Genomic DNA, 16,110 nt, shown 5'->3' on the forward strand with positions numbered 1-16,110 from the left:
AGTTTGACCACCTTTAGGGATGTACATATGATAGAACAATTGATTTTCCGATTTTCTGAGACGTCCAGTGTACATTTAAAATAACACAGTTTTAGAAAGAGTAGTGGGGGGGGGGGGGGGAGTTATCCATTTCAGCTTATATGTCATTGATCATTGCATTTGGTTGTTACAACTCTACTGTTCCAGTGTAATTTTGTTACATTTTAGGGGATGATGGAATTAACTACACGTACAGTAATAGAAAATAGCTGTCATCATTTTATTTTGTTCAGTACAATGTGTTACTATAGTACAATTTATTCACAAAAAAAATATATTAATTGAAATTTAACATGGCAAAAGCAGGAAAGATTATTTTTTTTATGCCTTCAAATTATAGTTATCAGTAGAATTATTGTATATACTGTTATCAGTAGAAATTTGGCAAATCAAAGTATTCTCAGAAACTAGATGAATCATCAAAATTTGACTTTAATAAGGCAAATAAACATTATCTAATAATTTGAGTGATATTCCCTAATTCCATAATTCCATAAATAGATGGAAAGTGTATTACTCCTGTATAAACAATAAATTTAGCTTTGCCATTTTCATAATTATACAAACCAAACACTAACGTGACTAATGGCTGTAATACTGTCTTAAAAAAAAAAGTGTGGATTAGTAAAAAGGTCCAGGGTTCAATCCTGGCCTAGTGCCATGTGGTTGTGTCAACACTACCCTCTAAGCCTCAAATGATAATTGGTTTATATTAAGCATGATATAGTTTTATCCATCCTGTAATTGGCCAGTTTATACTTTACTGTTCCATGCATATTGTATGCGGAGAAGAAAATATCCAGTGTGTGTACTGCGTAATGATGTTGGTATTAAAAGATGTTTTGGAACACAAGATTAGAAATCATGTTACCTACAAATTTGAACATAAATGATACAAATACTGTACAAGTTAAACCTCTTCACTATATAAAGCAAGCTTTGAAATGTGCGCATAATACTTAACATTAACTATGTATTTCTATTTTATGATCAGTTTTTAGATGGTAGTTAATAACTGTACTTGATATGAACCTGACAAAAAAACTGAATATAGGGAAAATATAAATTAAAGCCCCATTCCCTACGTTTTTTAGATCTAATTTAAGATCACAAACTATATTTAATGTAAAAATAATACTATATGGTCCTATTGCGATAACTTTTTTCGTCTTTAAACGGTTAAAAATGTGAAAAATAAGTCGATTCTAATAATTATAGCGGCCCGCTATAAATCCCAAAATGCATTGCGCGCGGATTGATATTTTTGTTTTTCACCTGTAATTCGCCCACTTTTCGATCGATCGTGAGGCCAAAACAAATGGAAGACTCCTAACTTTTCAGCGAAAATACCGGGTTTTCCCCAATTTGTATCAACGGAGTCTGGCAAAAATAGAAAGACAATTAATGCAGCAACTATACAACATCAGGCTAGGTATATAGCTCGCGTACGATGTTCGTACGTTACCGATGTTTACCAGCTAGGCCTACAAAACTAAGCCTAGCTAGGCTAGGCCTAAGACCGTCCATGAGAGGTCGATCGCCGCGAGCTACTTAGGTAGTGCATTGTTTCTCACTTTTTATCATAATTTACCATAAAACGTACATTTAAGACAAGAAATGACATGGTTTAATGTTTTTAAAGTGATATATATGTATTATTTTCCAAAAAACGTCCAAAATTGCAGGGAAGGGGTCTTTAAACTTTAATCTGAGTATAAAATAACCGTCTCATATACTGTACATATACCCTAGTTGTCTGATGTATACTAACAATCAATGGTATGTACCATAAGGCATATTTGTCTCTCAGAACAACAAAAGTTTTTGATCGCAATCTTTCAATTTCCTTGCTAGCTTTTCGCACACGCTTCATATTTGCTTCCAGAGCCATGTCTTTTTTTGTAGCCCAATGATAAATAATTATAATATTATGTTGTATGCGGTTGCTATACTATGTTTATGCTAGCAAAGTTAGAAACTCAACTAGTGTAAGCTTGTTGAATTCTTAAACTCAATTCTATTCTTCTAGTTGAATTACAGAAATTTATTTGTTCGCAAACTACAACCAGCAAACATAAGCTCGTTTTTAAATTTCCAAATAGCAAAAAGCTACTAGTAAACTACTTGTTTGCTGAATTTCGAGCTTAAAAGAAAGCAAATACACTCTATAGTTAAATGGGAATTCTACTTCGTTGGGATTCAGATGCGATCTCTGCAATGTTTGTTTCTTTTATTGTTTTTGTAGTAAAACCGATTGTTTTAGAATTTGTTCTTTTTCAAAATACTATTCCACCTTAACAACTATATTAGTATTACAGAATTGAGAACTTTGGTTGCATTGCTCCTGACATTTCCCTCTATTGTCTGGGGACGGTTCAGTGAGGTCAAGATTAGTTCATGTGAAGTCATATGGAATGATTTCTTAATTAGAAATTAAGCTAATTAAGGGTTTTTGTTCTTATTTGGTGTGCTTGTGTTAGGATGTTGTTGCAGGCTTGTCGGTTCACATTTGTACAAATGCAAATACTCGTATTCTAGGTTGTCGACCCTTAGAAAGTGTGTTTCACTGATTATATATTAATCAGTTACTACCGTATGTGTAAAGCCGAACAGCTATTATCTGTGAATTGTGTGCAGTCAACTGAACATTTGGTAGATTATTGTAAATATAGATACATACGCATACATCTCATTTGCATATTTATGCATATTAGTTTTAATCGTCTGTTTTTGGAATTATTGTTCTGATGATGATCAAATCATGGCTCTCCTCTTGCTTTTTGGAGTAGGTTTTATACTATGATACAGAACTTTTATCAAAATAAAACACTTTTGATTTCCAGAAGTGTAAACTCCAGTAAAAATATTATTACAAAATAAGCAGATGCATAATATAATAAGTCCACATAGATATCTTAAAACCATACCACCTTCTTGTTAAATTACCTTTTAATAACTGTAAATAATGGCATGGGTTCAATTGCTCATACATGGTAAAGAACATAAACTTTTCAGAAACATGACTCTTTTGCTTGTTATTTGTATAACTAATTTTTATAAACATAATTTTAACTTTTTTAACTTACTGAATATGGATCCAATACTGTATATTATAAAGATTTTTAAATGTATCTGATTTATTAAGAGTATGTATTCTTTCCATTTTTATCTTTGTAGACTTTTGGACAAAAGTTGCTTGGACCAATGGCTTGGATCATGCCTATTTCTGTTGCTTTATCCACATTTGGAGGAGTAAATGGCTTACTTTTAACTGGTTCAAGGTAGATATTATAAAATGGTTTACTTATTAACTGGTTCAATGGTATAGTAAAATAGTTTACTCTTAATTGGTTCAAGATAAAGTAAAATGGTTATCTCTTAACTGTTTCAAGATAAATTAAAATGGTTAACTCTTAACTGGTTGAAAAGAAAGTAAAATGGTTTACTCCTAACTGTTTCAAGGTAGAGTTAAATCATTTCTTAACTGGTTCATATAGTTGACATCTAATATCTAGTTTAATTTGTCTCCCTGTCATAAAGAAACATTGTTTCAGCTTAGGTTTGCTAAATATGTGGACCATATAGAATTTTTTTCTACTACCGGTAACGTTTAAATTATCCAGAGAACAGATATTCTAGAATATTACATAAATTTAAGAACGTTTTTGTTTGTTTACAGAATCTATTTTGTTGGTGCTCGTCAAGGGCATCTTCCAGATGCCATTGCTATGATCAGTGTGAAATACAAGACACCAACACCATCACTTGTACTGACGGTAAATTCGATTTTATAATCCTATATGATATTCTTTTGTGGTGGTGTCTAAATTCTGTTTTTCACAATATATCTATGTAAGTATAACCATACATGTGCGGAAGCTCGATTAGAAGTTTAAGGTTGGTTTCCATTAGGACACGATGCAAATGCATCTCTAACTCTTATGATTGTTCAAGTTTACTTGCACTGTGTCTTTGTTGTGTCATGGTTGAAGTACTGTAAGCATTTGCTCTTACAGTCATTTTAGATACTAGGTTAATATGTCTTGAGCGTCAATATGGGTTAAATCTTATGTGTATAAATCAAAATATAAATAAAAAAAGCCTATTTTCCACTAGGCACAGGAAAAAAAATGCATTACTTTCCACTACAAGAGTAGCTTCAAAGTTCATTTTTATCGCATACCTGCTGAAATTTGTGATTTGCATATTATGAATGCTCATGAAGGTGTGACATCTCCGCAAAAAGTAGAAAGTATTTGCACTACCACTTTCACATTTGGAAGGGATTTGAAAGATGGATACATGAATATGCATCTGTATAAGCTGACGCTTTCGATTCTCATGAACAGATTCGTGGAAAAATACCATCATTATGATTGCTAACCATGTGTCTTTCAATAACTCTCTAATATGTACTTTTTGAAATTCCTAAATAAAAGTAAAAGAAAATAGCAAGTGGCATACAATGTAATAATTATTGTCTACCGATGAAATATTGCCTTGAATATTTGAAACATACTGTATGTATCAAACTGTAATGAAGCATGCAATTAAATTAGATAAAATGTAAAATACAATGTGTGTGTTTTTTTTCTTTTACAGTGCATATTGTCCCTGATGTACCTTCTGTCACCCAACATTATCACTCTAATCAACTACTTTAGTTTTGTGACATGGACGTCAGTGGGAATATCCATTGCAGCGCTATTGTACCTTCGTGTTTATGAACCAGAGAGAACAAGACCAATTAAGGTAAAAGCAAATGTACTTTTTGTTTAATGTACTGACAAAAGTGCGCCCCAGGGCCACCTGTAGTCGGCTTTGTGAGCCCAATTCGAATTTGAAGTAATTTTCATGTAAAATCATCCATGACGAAATGTAATGGGCCTGCTTGGCCCATTTTAGATGAGGACTGCTCCAGATGTTGGGCTAAATACATGAATTACTTCAGAGGAACCCCTACAATCCCTACAAATTGTTCCCTTGAAAAGAGGCTGGTTGTACAGTAGTGTATATTTCCCTGTGTTCAATTCACGTGAAAAGTTCTCCCATGAATAATGCTTGTGTAGTGTATATTTCCTCTGTTTATTTGACAGAAAGTGTCCCCATGATAAGGCGGAGTGTCCCATGTATCTAGTGAATACATACATATTTCCCCTTTTCCAAGTCACAGTACAGTGTTCCTGTGATAAGGAGTGTCCCCTGAATAAAGCTTGACCATAGTGTAATTTTTCCCCTTGTTAATTTCACAGGAAACTGTCCACTTAAAGGAGTTTTCTTTGAATAGGGGTGTCACAAAGGAGGGTTTCTGTCATTTACTTGTTGGGTTTTGGTCTATTAGCATATAGAGGGCAGCACAGTAGATAATAAAGAGAAAAAAGTATAACGGTATAATAATACAAATGTATTCTTACAATTCAATTATTTTTAAAATACGGTAATTAAATGTTGATGTTTTTTTCTAATTTTCTTTCAGGTTAACCTTTTGCTGCCCATTTCGTTCCTTATAGCCTGCATTTTCCTGGTTGTCATGGGTATATGGGCTGCTCCTATGGACACACTAATTGGAATTATCATCACTCTCTCCGGTGTACCGGTTTATTTACTCTTTGTTTACTACCAAGGACTTCCAAAATTCTGGAAAGATTTTGTTTGTAAGTAGTTTGATTATTAGAGAGTTTTCGTTATCTCGAATAGGAAACCAATCAATTTCCGTTCCCGGTCTGTGGGTTAGAAAATGTTGACATAGGTTTCGTGTTCCTGCGAGAACCACAAAAACTATAGGTGGCATCAGAATGTGTTGTTATGACCTAAACGGTGTAGATACAGTAGCTCTCTATTGTCAACACTAAAAGAAAGATAGAGGAAGACCTCTTGGAGAGTTTGATAATGATTTGAGACAAAATTCATCATAGCAATTTTTCATAATTGCTATGTGAATATTTTAGAACTATAGCTAATGTTAAAATATTTGAAGTTACTTTTTAGTCTATGCAAAGGTAATTGAGGTAATATCTGCCAATTCTGTCAACTTTTTGTAGAATTAATTAATTTTCCAAAATTGTCTTTGGATAGAGCGAGTAACTATAACAATCTTTGTTGGTTGCTTAGCTATATGTTTTATTTTCCAGTACTGGATTGTCTAGTTGTGATGTTATAACTCGTTGATTGGCGATATTCGTCTATATATACTACTGTAGTTAAGGCATGTTTATACTACTATGAAGGACGATAACAGAATAAAAATACATTTTTCTTATAATTAATCTTATTATTCTAAATAAATTAGAAAAGTGTTCATTCTAGGCAATAGAAACGTTTTCATTCTAGTCTATAAGATAACCATTTATGCTGTCTTTGATAAAAATAATAAAATATATTAATCAAATAGTATAATATAAATAAGAACAACAAAATTATCATATTATCGTATCGTCACATTATTGCTCTTACAATCATGACATCATTTGATTTGACTTGTAAAAATATTATTTTTGTCAAAGGCAGCATAAATGGTTATTCTAAATAGTACTAGGATGAAAACTAATTGTTTTATGTAAGAAAAATGTAAATTTATCTCGTTTTCATTGATCGTTCTAATATAAATGGGCCTTTAGACTGGTTTTCAAATATAGTTTTTCATTATTCACGGTTTTGAATTTATCTCTCCACATGTTATACTTCAGGGCAACCATTTCTATGTTAAAGCTTACACCAAAACATTGACTTCTGTTATCTTTATATCATTTTTGTTTACTAAAGCTAAAAATAGATTTATAAATGAAATGAGAATAATAAATATGATTTATGTTGTCTTTTATTTTTTTGCAGATACTTGTACTGTCTACATCCAGAAGTTGTTTGTTGCTGTCAAGGAAGAGAAAGATGATTGAAGTATTTTCCCTCGACTGCACAATTTCTTCTTGCATTTTTCCTATTTCCTGTTTCTTAAAACAGATAAAAACACTGATTTTATTTATATTTAAATTCAATATCCTGTGTGTTTTATCTTATTTGAAAATATTTTACTCTTTTTTTTTCTTTTGTGTAAAGATTTTATTTTCTCTGTATTTTAATATATTTGCTAAACCTAAACATTTTATTATGCAGATATTGTATAATTTGACATATAAACAATATTGCATTGAGTTTGGTTTACTAATGTAAATCCTATACAATCGGATTTAAAAGCGTTGATCATATAATGGTATCTGCCTATCAAACAGAGCATTTATGTATAATGTTGTAACTCTTTATCAGACCTTACTGTGCGCACACATCATTTTATAAATATATGATGCAAAATAACTTTTAAATTTTCATATTCAACTTTTTAAAGTTTTTTGGAAAACTTGATATATGAAGAATATATATTATTCAAAACAAGAAAGGGATGTTTTGTTTATTAAATTATTATTGAAAAAATATAATGTTACTGAAATAGAGGAAAGTGGTATATCACAAAAGAAAAAAAGAGCTATTTGCAAATTATGATTGTGGAATGATGTTTCATGGTTCTTATCAAAATGGTGAAGCTTTGATATTGGTAATTTATGGCACTAAGAAAAATTGCTGCGTTTGTAAGTGGAAGTTTCCCAATATTTTGTCTGCAGATTGTTTTGGATATACGAAAATAATTTACTTATGCCATGCTTAAAAAGCGCCTGCAAATGAGGCCTCGGCATATCAGATTATGACGCTTTTAAATAGCGCCCTCTTTGTCTTGATGTATTGTATTTTACCGCCCTCTATAGTTGCTTAAAAAGCGCCTGTCATTGTGAGACCTTGGCATATCACACGTATAGATTCTAATGCGCGACAACTTTTAAATAGCGCCATCTTTGTTTGATGTATTGTATTTTAGCGCCTTCTATGGTTGCTTAAAAAGCGCCTGGCATATCATGGAGTAATAAAGTATTACTCCATGGGCATATACAGTGTAGATTCTGACGACTACAGCCTTTAAATGGTGCCCTCTTTGTTTTGATATTGTATTTTAAAAGCGTAACGCCCTCTATGGTTTGGTCATGCTTTTAAGTTGGCACCTCTGCAAAATAATAAGTTGGTTATTTGTTTAGAACAGCTAGAAAACATTACCCATTTATACACAATTCTTGGGTTGTATTGTGTTTATAACCTTTGTTGTTTGTCTATCGGCCGCACCTTGCCAAAAAAATGGTTATCTTCCTGAAATGCTTTCTCGATCACTGGATCTTACAGTAGTACTAGATGTACAACTTTCGATCTCATGAATAGGGGTTTGTAGTATATATATTCTTCCTCTCGTTCTTTTCACGGGAATTTGTCCCCTTAAAAGTGGTGTTTTCTGGATAGGGATATCCAAAATGAAGGGGTCCCATTCTTGCATTATTATGCACTAGACGCGAATAAATATAGTGGATTAATATTATGAATGAATGTTAACAAACGTATAATCTTATCTTAATTAACCTATATGAAATCGAGATTCCTTGTTTAAAATGTAATGATAAATTAAGAAAAACTATTTATTTTAACAATGTCAAATCATATGTATATAAACATATAATACACCATTATGACGTAAATCATTTTTATAGTTGATGAAATAATTAAGAACGAATGAACTTTAATTTTCATATATAAAATTTTCACAAAATCAATATAATTTTAAAACATAATTCTACGTAATTTTTCTCAGGGTCCGTTCACACACACAAATATATATACGTGATATACATACATTAATCATTCAGTAGTACTGTATTTGATTTGATATGCAACTTGTTTTGTACATTTTACCTCTAAATTTTGAAAGCCCCAATATCTAAATATTACGTATTTAGTGCCGTGAATATGTACATAAAATAACACACATTATTTAGGCACCGACCTATAACACAAGTAATTTGACCAATCACAAACGAAGGATCACAACTGTTGCTTTTCGCGTACGTCTTTGTTGCGTTGAATCCTTTTACCAATGTCACCTCAAAATGACGTTATATGGTTGTATGCATTTGAGTTTGATGCAGGCAATTCGTAAATGGTGGCTGTTTTTGAAATGTTGCGCAAATGACCAGAAAGCAATGTGAAGGACTAAACTCATCCATTAGTTTGATTATCAGGGTTAATGTTAGTAAAGGACTGAGTTAATTACTTGTAATCGTGTTATGTAACAGAATGTACTTTCCTATAACGATCAATGCAATTTAAATTAGTTTTAACTTTACAGTGTTTGTGTGCTTCCGTTAAATTGACATTGTAATGGTATTTACGTTTTTCCAATATTATAATCTGGGATTTGCTTTTATTAAGGTTTCTTTTTAAATGAATTTGGATGCTTTGTCAATAGTAATTGCATTTTTAATGTATTAGTTATCGAATAATCAATCGATATTTTATACATCTAATAGATAATAATATCTAATTTATCGATCGTGTAGCTTAAATAAAACAGATGTGTTGTGGTAATTGGGTAAAGGTTGAAATTGTAATATATTTATGATTCCTGTGTTACGTTCGACGAATTCGTGATGGAGTGTGGTATGTTTTAATAACTTCTGGGCCTAGGTTAGCACAAAAGCTACAAAAATGCATGCCAGATTTTGTCATTTTGTATGTAGGCCTAGGCCAATTTGTATACGGCTTCATATAGAGCATAGACGTAATTCAATTATTTGTACAGGTTGCGTTACGTTTTGACGTCATAATTGTGATACATAAAATGTGTGTACATGTTTGTTTCGTGTAAAGTGAATTATAAGTACGTATGAATGTATAAGTAAACGTAAATTGTACGTCTGTATAACGTTTATCTCTACGTAACTTATCTTGTATATTATATAAAATATACGTTATTATTAGTGAATCATGAAAATGGTAAAATCTCGGATAGTAGTATTCTGGTACGGTAGTAATTTAACGGAATTATAACGTTACGTGTATAACGCAATGTTTTAGCATGTGATTGGTGTGTATTTTGCATGGTGAGGTAAACATATTTAGTTTGTTTTCTTTTCTACTTCTTATAGTCGACATTGTTCTTAAGCTTGATGGTTCCCACTTAGGACGCAACGCAACGACGCAAGCGGGTTGACTATTCACAAGCGACATTTCGGATGATTAATCGCGTCAAATCAAGTCAAATTACTTGCGGTTACGTCCTTGCGTTGCGTCCGAAGTAGTCGCATATTCACGTCTGATATTAAATAGTTATTCAACATTTTTCAGTTAAAATGTTTTCGTTTATTGAATTTATTGAATCATCATTAATAAATGTGGATTATTTAATGTAAATCATTTCAGTACCGCGTGGTATATATAAAGAGTGCGGTGAATGTCCTTTCGCAGACCATGAATATTGCATTGGTTCCCAATTTGACACGACATAACCGCACCGCTAGTAATAGGCACTTTTTGATTTGCATGTACACTGTCGACTGATAATACCCTATGACGTCATTTTTATTATATGCAGATGCACAAGTCGACTGGCACGTCGACTGTCAAATTTGTTCAGTGGTATTTTGCCGTTCGTTCTCTGACATGAGTACCAGTGGACGTATGACGAACAAGCGATGATGAATGTCCACTTATTGGAAACGTGCATATATCCGTGGACGTGTACGAGTCGACTACTCGAGAAGTCCCTAATTTGACCATTCACGACGTGATGAGATAATCCGACTTTAACTTGTGGTTGGTCAACTCACTTGCATTGCGCCTTCGTCTAAAGCGTGGTTCCCACTAGAACGTAACGCAAGGACGTAAACGCAACGCAAGCGTTTTAACCAATGACAAGCGAAGTTATAGACAGTTAGCAATCACAAGCGAATAAGCCATCGCTTGTGATTGGTCAATTCACTTGCGTTGCGTTACGTCCTTGCGTTGCGTCGCTAGTGGGAACCACGCTTAAGCGGGGAATAGGGCTTACCAACGTATGCCTATATAAGATGTCAAGTACGGCGTGGAAAAGCTTAAATCCGACCTAGGCCTACATGCCTGTTATTGCTTATTCTTGCATTATTAATCCACTGAGTCTCTCCTAATAAGATATTTTATAATGATTTTACAACCAAATTATTATTAGATTACATTGCCTCAATGACAACCACTCATCTTGACGTCACTGCGCTTTTACCATGACAACAAACTTTACAATAAGAAATGCATAAACCTGTTTTTAATCAAAATGGTAAAATTTCGAATTGCTTGATTAAAAGTCACACATAAGTTTACAAGGCTTTGTTATTAAACATGATCGTAGTTTGATGTAATTACATTTTGTTGTGAATAATAATTAAGATAAAGACTTTCCCCGGGTAACTTGGTTTTGTTGTGATTCAGAAAGTTTATTTGTATGAACCAACTTTTCCCCGGGTAAATATCTGTACAGCCATAATCAGGCCAATATTGGGGCTTTAACCAGGTAACTTAGCTTGTTGTAACTCGTTTATCGCGAACGTTTCTTGTTAGGAACAAACTTTTACCCGGGTAAATAGCTATACAGCCATAATCAGGTCAATGTTAGGGCTTTAACCAGGTAACTTAGTTTGTTGTAACTCGTTTATCGCGAACGTTTCTTGTTAGGAACAAACTTTTACCCGGGTAAATAGCTATACAGCCATAATCAGGTCAATGTTAGGGCTTTAACTAGGTAACTTAGTTTGTTGTAACTCGTTTATCGCGAACGTTTCTTGTTAGGAACAAACTTTTACCCGGGTAAATAGCTATACAACCATAATCAGGTCAATGTTAGGGCTTTAACCAGGTACGTAACTTAGTTTGTTGTAACTCGTTTATCGCTAACGTTTCTTGTTAGGAACAAACTTTTACCCGGGTAAATAGCTATACAGCCATAATCAGGTCAATGTTAGGGCTTTAACCAGGTAACTTAGTTTGTTGTAACTCGTTTATCGCTAACGTTTCTGGTTAGGAACAAACTTTTACCCGGGTAAATAGCTATACAGCCATAATCAGGTCAATGTTAGAGCTTTAACCAGGTACGTAACTTAGTTTGTTGTAACTCGTTTATCGCTAACGTTTCTTGTTAGGAACAAACTTTTACCCGGGTAAATAGCTATACAGCCATAATCAGGTCAATGTTAGGGCTTTAACCAGGTAACTTAGTTTGTTGTAACTCGTTTATCGCTAACGTTTCTTGTTAGGAACAAACTTTTACCCAGGTAAATAGCTATACAGCCATAGCGGGCGCATCTATATCCACCGTATTGCAAGTTATTTTATTTCATTTCGTATTATTGTAGATGGTTCCGCGCATGCCTGTTCGGTGTAATACTAACTAATTTTGAATGAGACACATACTGTAATTAAACTATAGTGCTTCTTTAGTATTTCCATCGGGTGATATTTCAGTTCACTCAATTACAAGCTGAATAGTTTGAATGAAAATCTTCCATCAATCAATGTATATTAAATTGAGAACTATAAAATGACAATAATTATTGTTCTGTTAGGCTGCGACAATAAACTAACCATTAACCAATATAATTATAAAAATGTCTAGGATGAATAAATTAGTAAAAAGAAAAAAATCAATACGATTTTGCTAAGAATAATTAACCAATACAATATGTATACCTGTACATTCAGTGGTTACACATTGTCGGCACTAATTTATACAGTTGGTAGTCTGTGTGTGGATGAAGATTGCGTTGGGATGTTTAGTTCGTTCTTGTGACGTACATGTGGCGAACGGCGTTCTGTGGTCACACGCACGGATTTAAGCTGATACGAACTATATCAGCGTTACATCTGACGAAAGTGCTTATATGATCAGTTGACTCGCTTGTCATTAACTCCGTTAAAACTCTGATAAAAAAGGCTTTTGTAACAAAACTCTATACTTGGAAAAAAGAGTTGTAGTATACATTGAATTAAATTGGGTTAAACTTATTCATGTCGTTAACTCCGATCTACCTCAGATAAAACTCCGATAGGTTTTAGAAGGATATATACGATGACGTTGTACCACACACGTGTGAACGCAGAACAAATTTAAAACGACTGATTGACTTGTTCCGATAAAGAAAAGAGCGTAACGTATACTGTATCTGGTACATACTATGGCTACTGTTGATCTATCAATACAAAGCGATACATCACTTGGATTGTGTGTGTTTGTCATCTGCTTAACTGTACCTATGATTCTTATTACGTCATTTGGAAACTTAGTGGTCCTTATTACCATTTACCGAAAACATAAATTATCAAACACTGCGAGTAACATTTTTATATCATCTTTAGCACTTTTTGACTTTCTAACTGGTTTAATTGGACTGCCAGTGGCTATTGTTGGATTCTTAATTCGGAGACAGTTTCTTTACCGGATCAATTGCGGTATTTGGTATTTTGCGCCATGTATTGTATTCGTTCAAGTATCTGTACTCAATTTAGTTTTAATCACATTTGATCGCTTTTTAGCAATAAAATTTCCGCTTAGATACTGTACTTGGATGTCTCCTGAAGTGGCATTTAGAATTTGTGTATTTCTAAATGTGTTCGGTATGATTATTGGAAGTTTGTCTTTCATTGTGACGGGTGTAGCTAGTATATTTGTGCCGTCGCCAAATATAACGTACGAATACGACTGTGGACAATCACCCATGTATGAATATTACGGAGCACCGACTTACGTTTATGTGATTAACCCATTAGCTGGATTAACAATACCAACAATGTTCATAGTTTATGTGTATGTATTTTTAATAGCATCGAAACAAGCTAAGGTAGCAGCCACGCGTACCGGAACCAAGGTGATTACCCGGGAGATGAAAGTCACCAAGACAACCGCTACGATTCTTGTGGTGTACACGCTTTGTATAGCACCAACGGCACTTAAAGCGTTTGTGCAGAGTTACATCGATAACGGGTACACTTGGCTTATTTGGTACCCCTGGTTTTCAGATTATATGAGTGTTGCGAATTCTATGGTGAATCCGTTTATCTATGCCGGTAGAAGTAAGTTGATGCGGCAAGAATTTAAAGAAACGATGCATTTTATTACTCATAGGGTGTTCTTTAAAATACATGAAAACAGAACCAATGTAAAAACAATATCTGTAAAACCAACGTAAATTACACAACTGCATCACAGTTTGTAGTCATTTGAAGTACTTTTGGTTCGATATCAAAATTTTCAGTTAAAATCCAATCTAGGCCTAGACAATTTTCGTTATTTAAAAAAGAAACACTGGAAAGAGAAAACACTTACTAAAATCCGTTTACTACTGTAAATGTTCAATACAAAATTAATGACAAAGAGAAACGTTGTCGTTTCAAAAACTCGTTGCTAGTGTGGAAAACGGCGAAGAACCGACTGGGATTGTTAAATGTAAATAGACCATGTTGTAATTGAGTGGACATTGTGGTGGACACTAAACGTAATTATAAAGAAATAATTGGAAAACGTTGTTTCGTAATTGTAAATTGGAGAAACTGTCGACCAATTGTGGACTGTTGAAACATTGTAACTATGTATATTTGATATGTTGAATTAAAAACCTTGAATGGCAATTATGCTTCGTGATATGTTTTGATAATTTACCCGTGTGATACATTATAAGAAAAAAGAACTCAATACTAACTTATTACTTTTTCATATTAATTCCGACAATTTTCTGTACATCGATTTCTAAAAGTGAACTAAATTATGTTAGGAAATAAATGAAATATGAATTATTGTATAACCAATATTTTTTTATCGATAATCATACACGTAGACGACCAATCATACACCACTGTTTTTTATTTCAACAATTTTTTGAATAAATATGGTACATCATCTATTTAGACACACCATTATTCATTTAATCCTCATAATAAACTTGTCCATGATAGGTTTAATCAATATATGAGAGGCCAACACAAAGCAATTATTGTACATAAAATTGCACACTGAACCCACCTCGTTAATCCTAATAAAAGATAAAATACATTACGTGTGTATCAAGTGACTTGACAAGTAGCATGCATCGTACAATAAAGAAAATAGCTTACAATTAAACTGTACTTATAAAAAGTCGTCGCATCAAACTGCGTTAGCGTATCGTGTTGAAATAGAAGCTTCGTTGCAACACATTGTATGCCTACATAGACCGTGTTAAGGTGATCCGAATCATATCAGAGTTACAATCGACTGTCGAGGGCTCGTGTGATCCGTTAACTGGAAGATTGACTGTATTTACTTCCGATAAAGAATAGCTTGTATGAAGTTGTAGTATTCATTCATTCATTCATTTATTCGGTCAAAATCAACATACAAAACATGATACATAACAATGTTACAATACAAAAAGTTAAAACTTGAGACTCACAATTAAAAAGAAGGAAAAAATGTTATAAACAATCTAAAACAATGCAAATGTCTAAAATGATGGTTAAAAAATGGCTTAAAAGGTATGAACAGTTTACATCAAACTTCGTACGTTGTGACTATAACCGCATAGCCTACTTTTAACAATACATCATTGAATGCAATCGTATTGGAATTTGAGAATACGGACTAAACTATTTGCTGAAATTAAACTGTTTAGCAATTCAATACGGAACTTTAATGTATAATCTATCCGAGTTGTTAATACTGAATTAAATGGAACTTGGATGCGACTCATGAGAAATTAGAAACAGTATTTCTACAAAAACTATTAATAATGGCAACGGTCGACCTCTTGGTACAGGAGGACGTTTGTATTAAGTTTATTATTTTTATTTTCTGTTTGTTTATCCCGTTGATGCTATTGATAATCTGTGGAAATTGTATCGTTATTATCAGCGTTTACAGAAATCCGAAGTTCTTAGAAATCCCAAACAAGATTTTTAGTCGCGTGGACGCGACTCTATAGTTCACTATGTCGGTCTGTCTGTCGGTCTGTCTGTCGGTCCGGTATCACTATGCATTGTAGCACGCGAATTAATGGCTGTTGGCTTTGTTATATCATATTTAGCAGTAACCGACTTTTTAAATGGTCTAATTGGAGTTCCTCTATGCATAGTTGGTTATCTTCTACGTAGACAGCTTGTTTATTTGGTTAATTGTGCAATCTGGTATTTTGCACCATGTATTATTTT

At 33.2% G+C, this 16,110-nt stretch overlaps 2 protein-coding genes across 2 annotated transcripts in view; one reads left to right on the forward strand and one right to left on the reverse strand.

Annotated features, from left to right (window-relative positions):
• The window catches only part of LOC144849809 (Y+L amino acid transporter 2-like), a 32,726-nt gene extending 24,772 nt beyond the window's left edge, over positions 1-7,954 (forward strand). Inside the window, exons 7-11 of the mRNA XM_078706881.1 lie at positions 3,217-3,320; positions 3,719-3,815; positions 4,642-4,791; positions 5,516-5,693; positions 6,871-7,954. Of these exons, the coding sequence (XP_078563007.1) occupies positions 3,217-3,320; positions 3,719-3,815; positions 4,642-4,791; positions 5,516-5,693; positions 6,871-6,932 (591 nt within the window). The 3' untranslated portion in view covers positions 6,933-7,954. The remainder of the gene's footprint in view (positions 1-3,216; positions 3,321-3,718; positions 3,816-4,641; positions 4,792-5,515; positions 5,694-6,870) is intronic.
• LOC144849819 (aspartate aminotransferase, mitochondrial-like) overlaps positions 1-16,110 on the reverse strand; it is a 234,676-nt gene that overhangs the window by 50,425 nt on the left and 168,141 nt on the right. The gene's annotated exons all lie outside the window — the stretch shown is intronic.

Source organism: Antedon bifida, chromosome 8 (genome assembly GCF_963402885.1).
Source record: "Antedon bifida chromosome 8, ecAntBifi1.1, whole genome shotgun sequence".
Lineage (NCBI taxonomy): Eukaryota > Metazoa > Echinodermata > Crinoidea > Comatulida > Antedonidae > Antedon > Antedon bifida.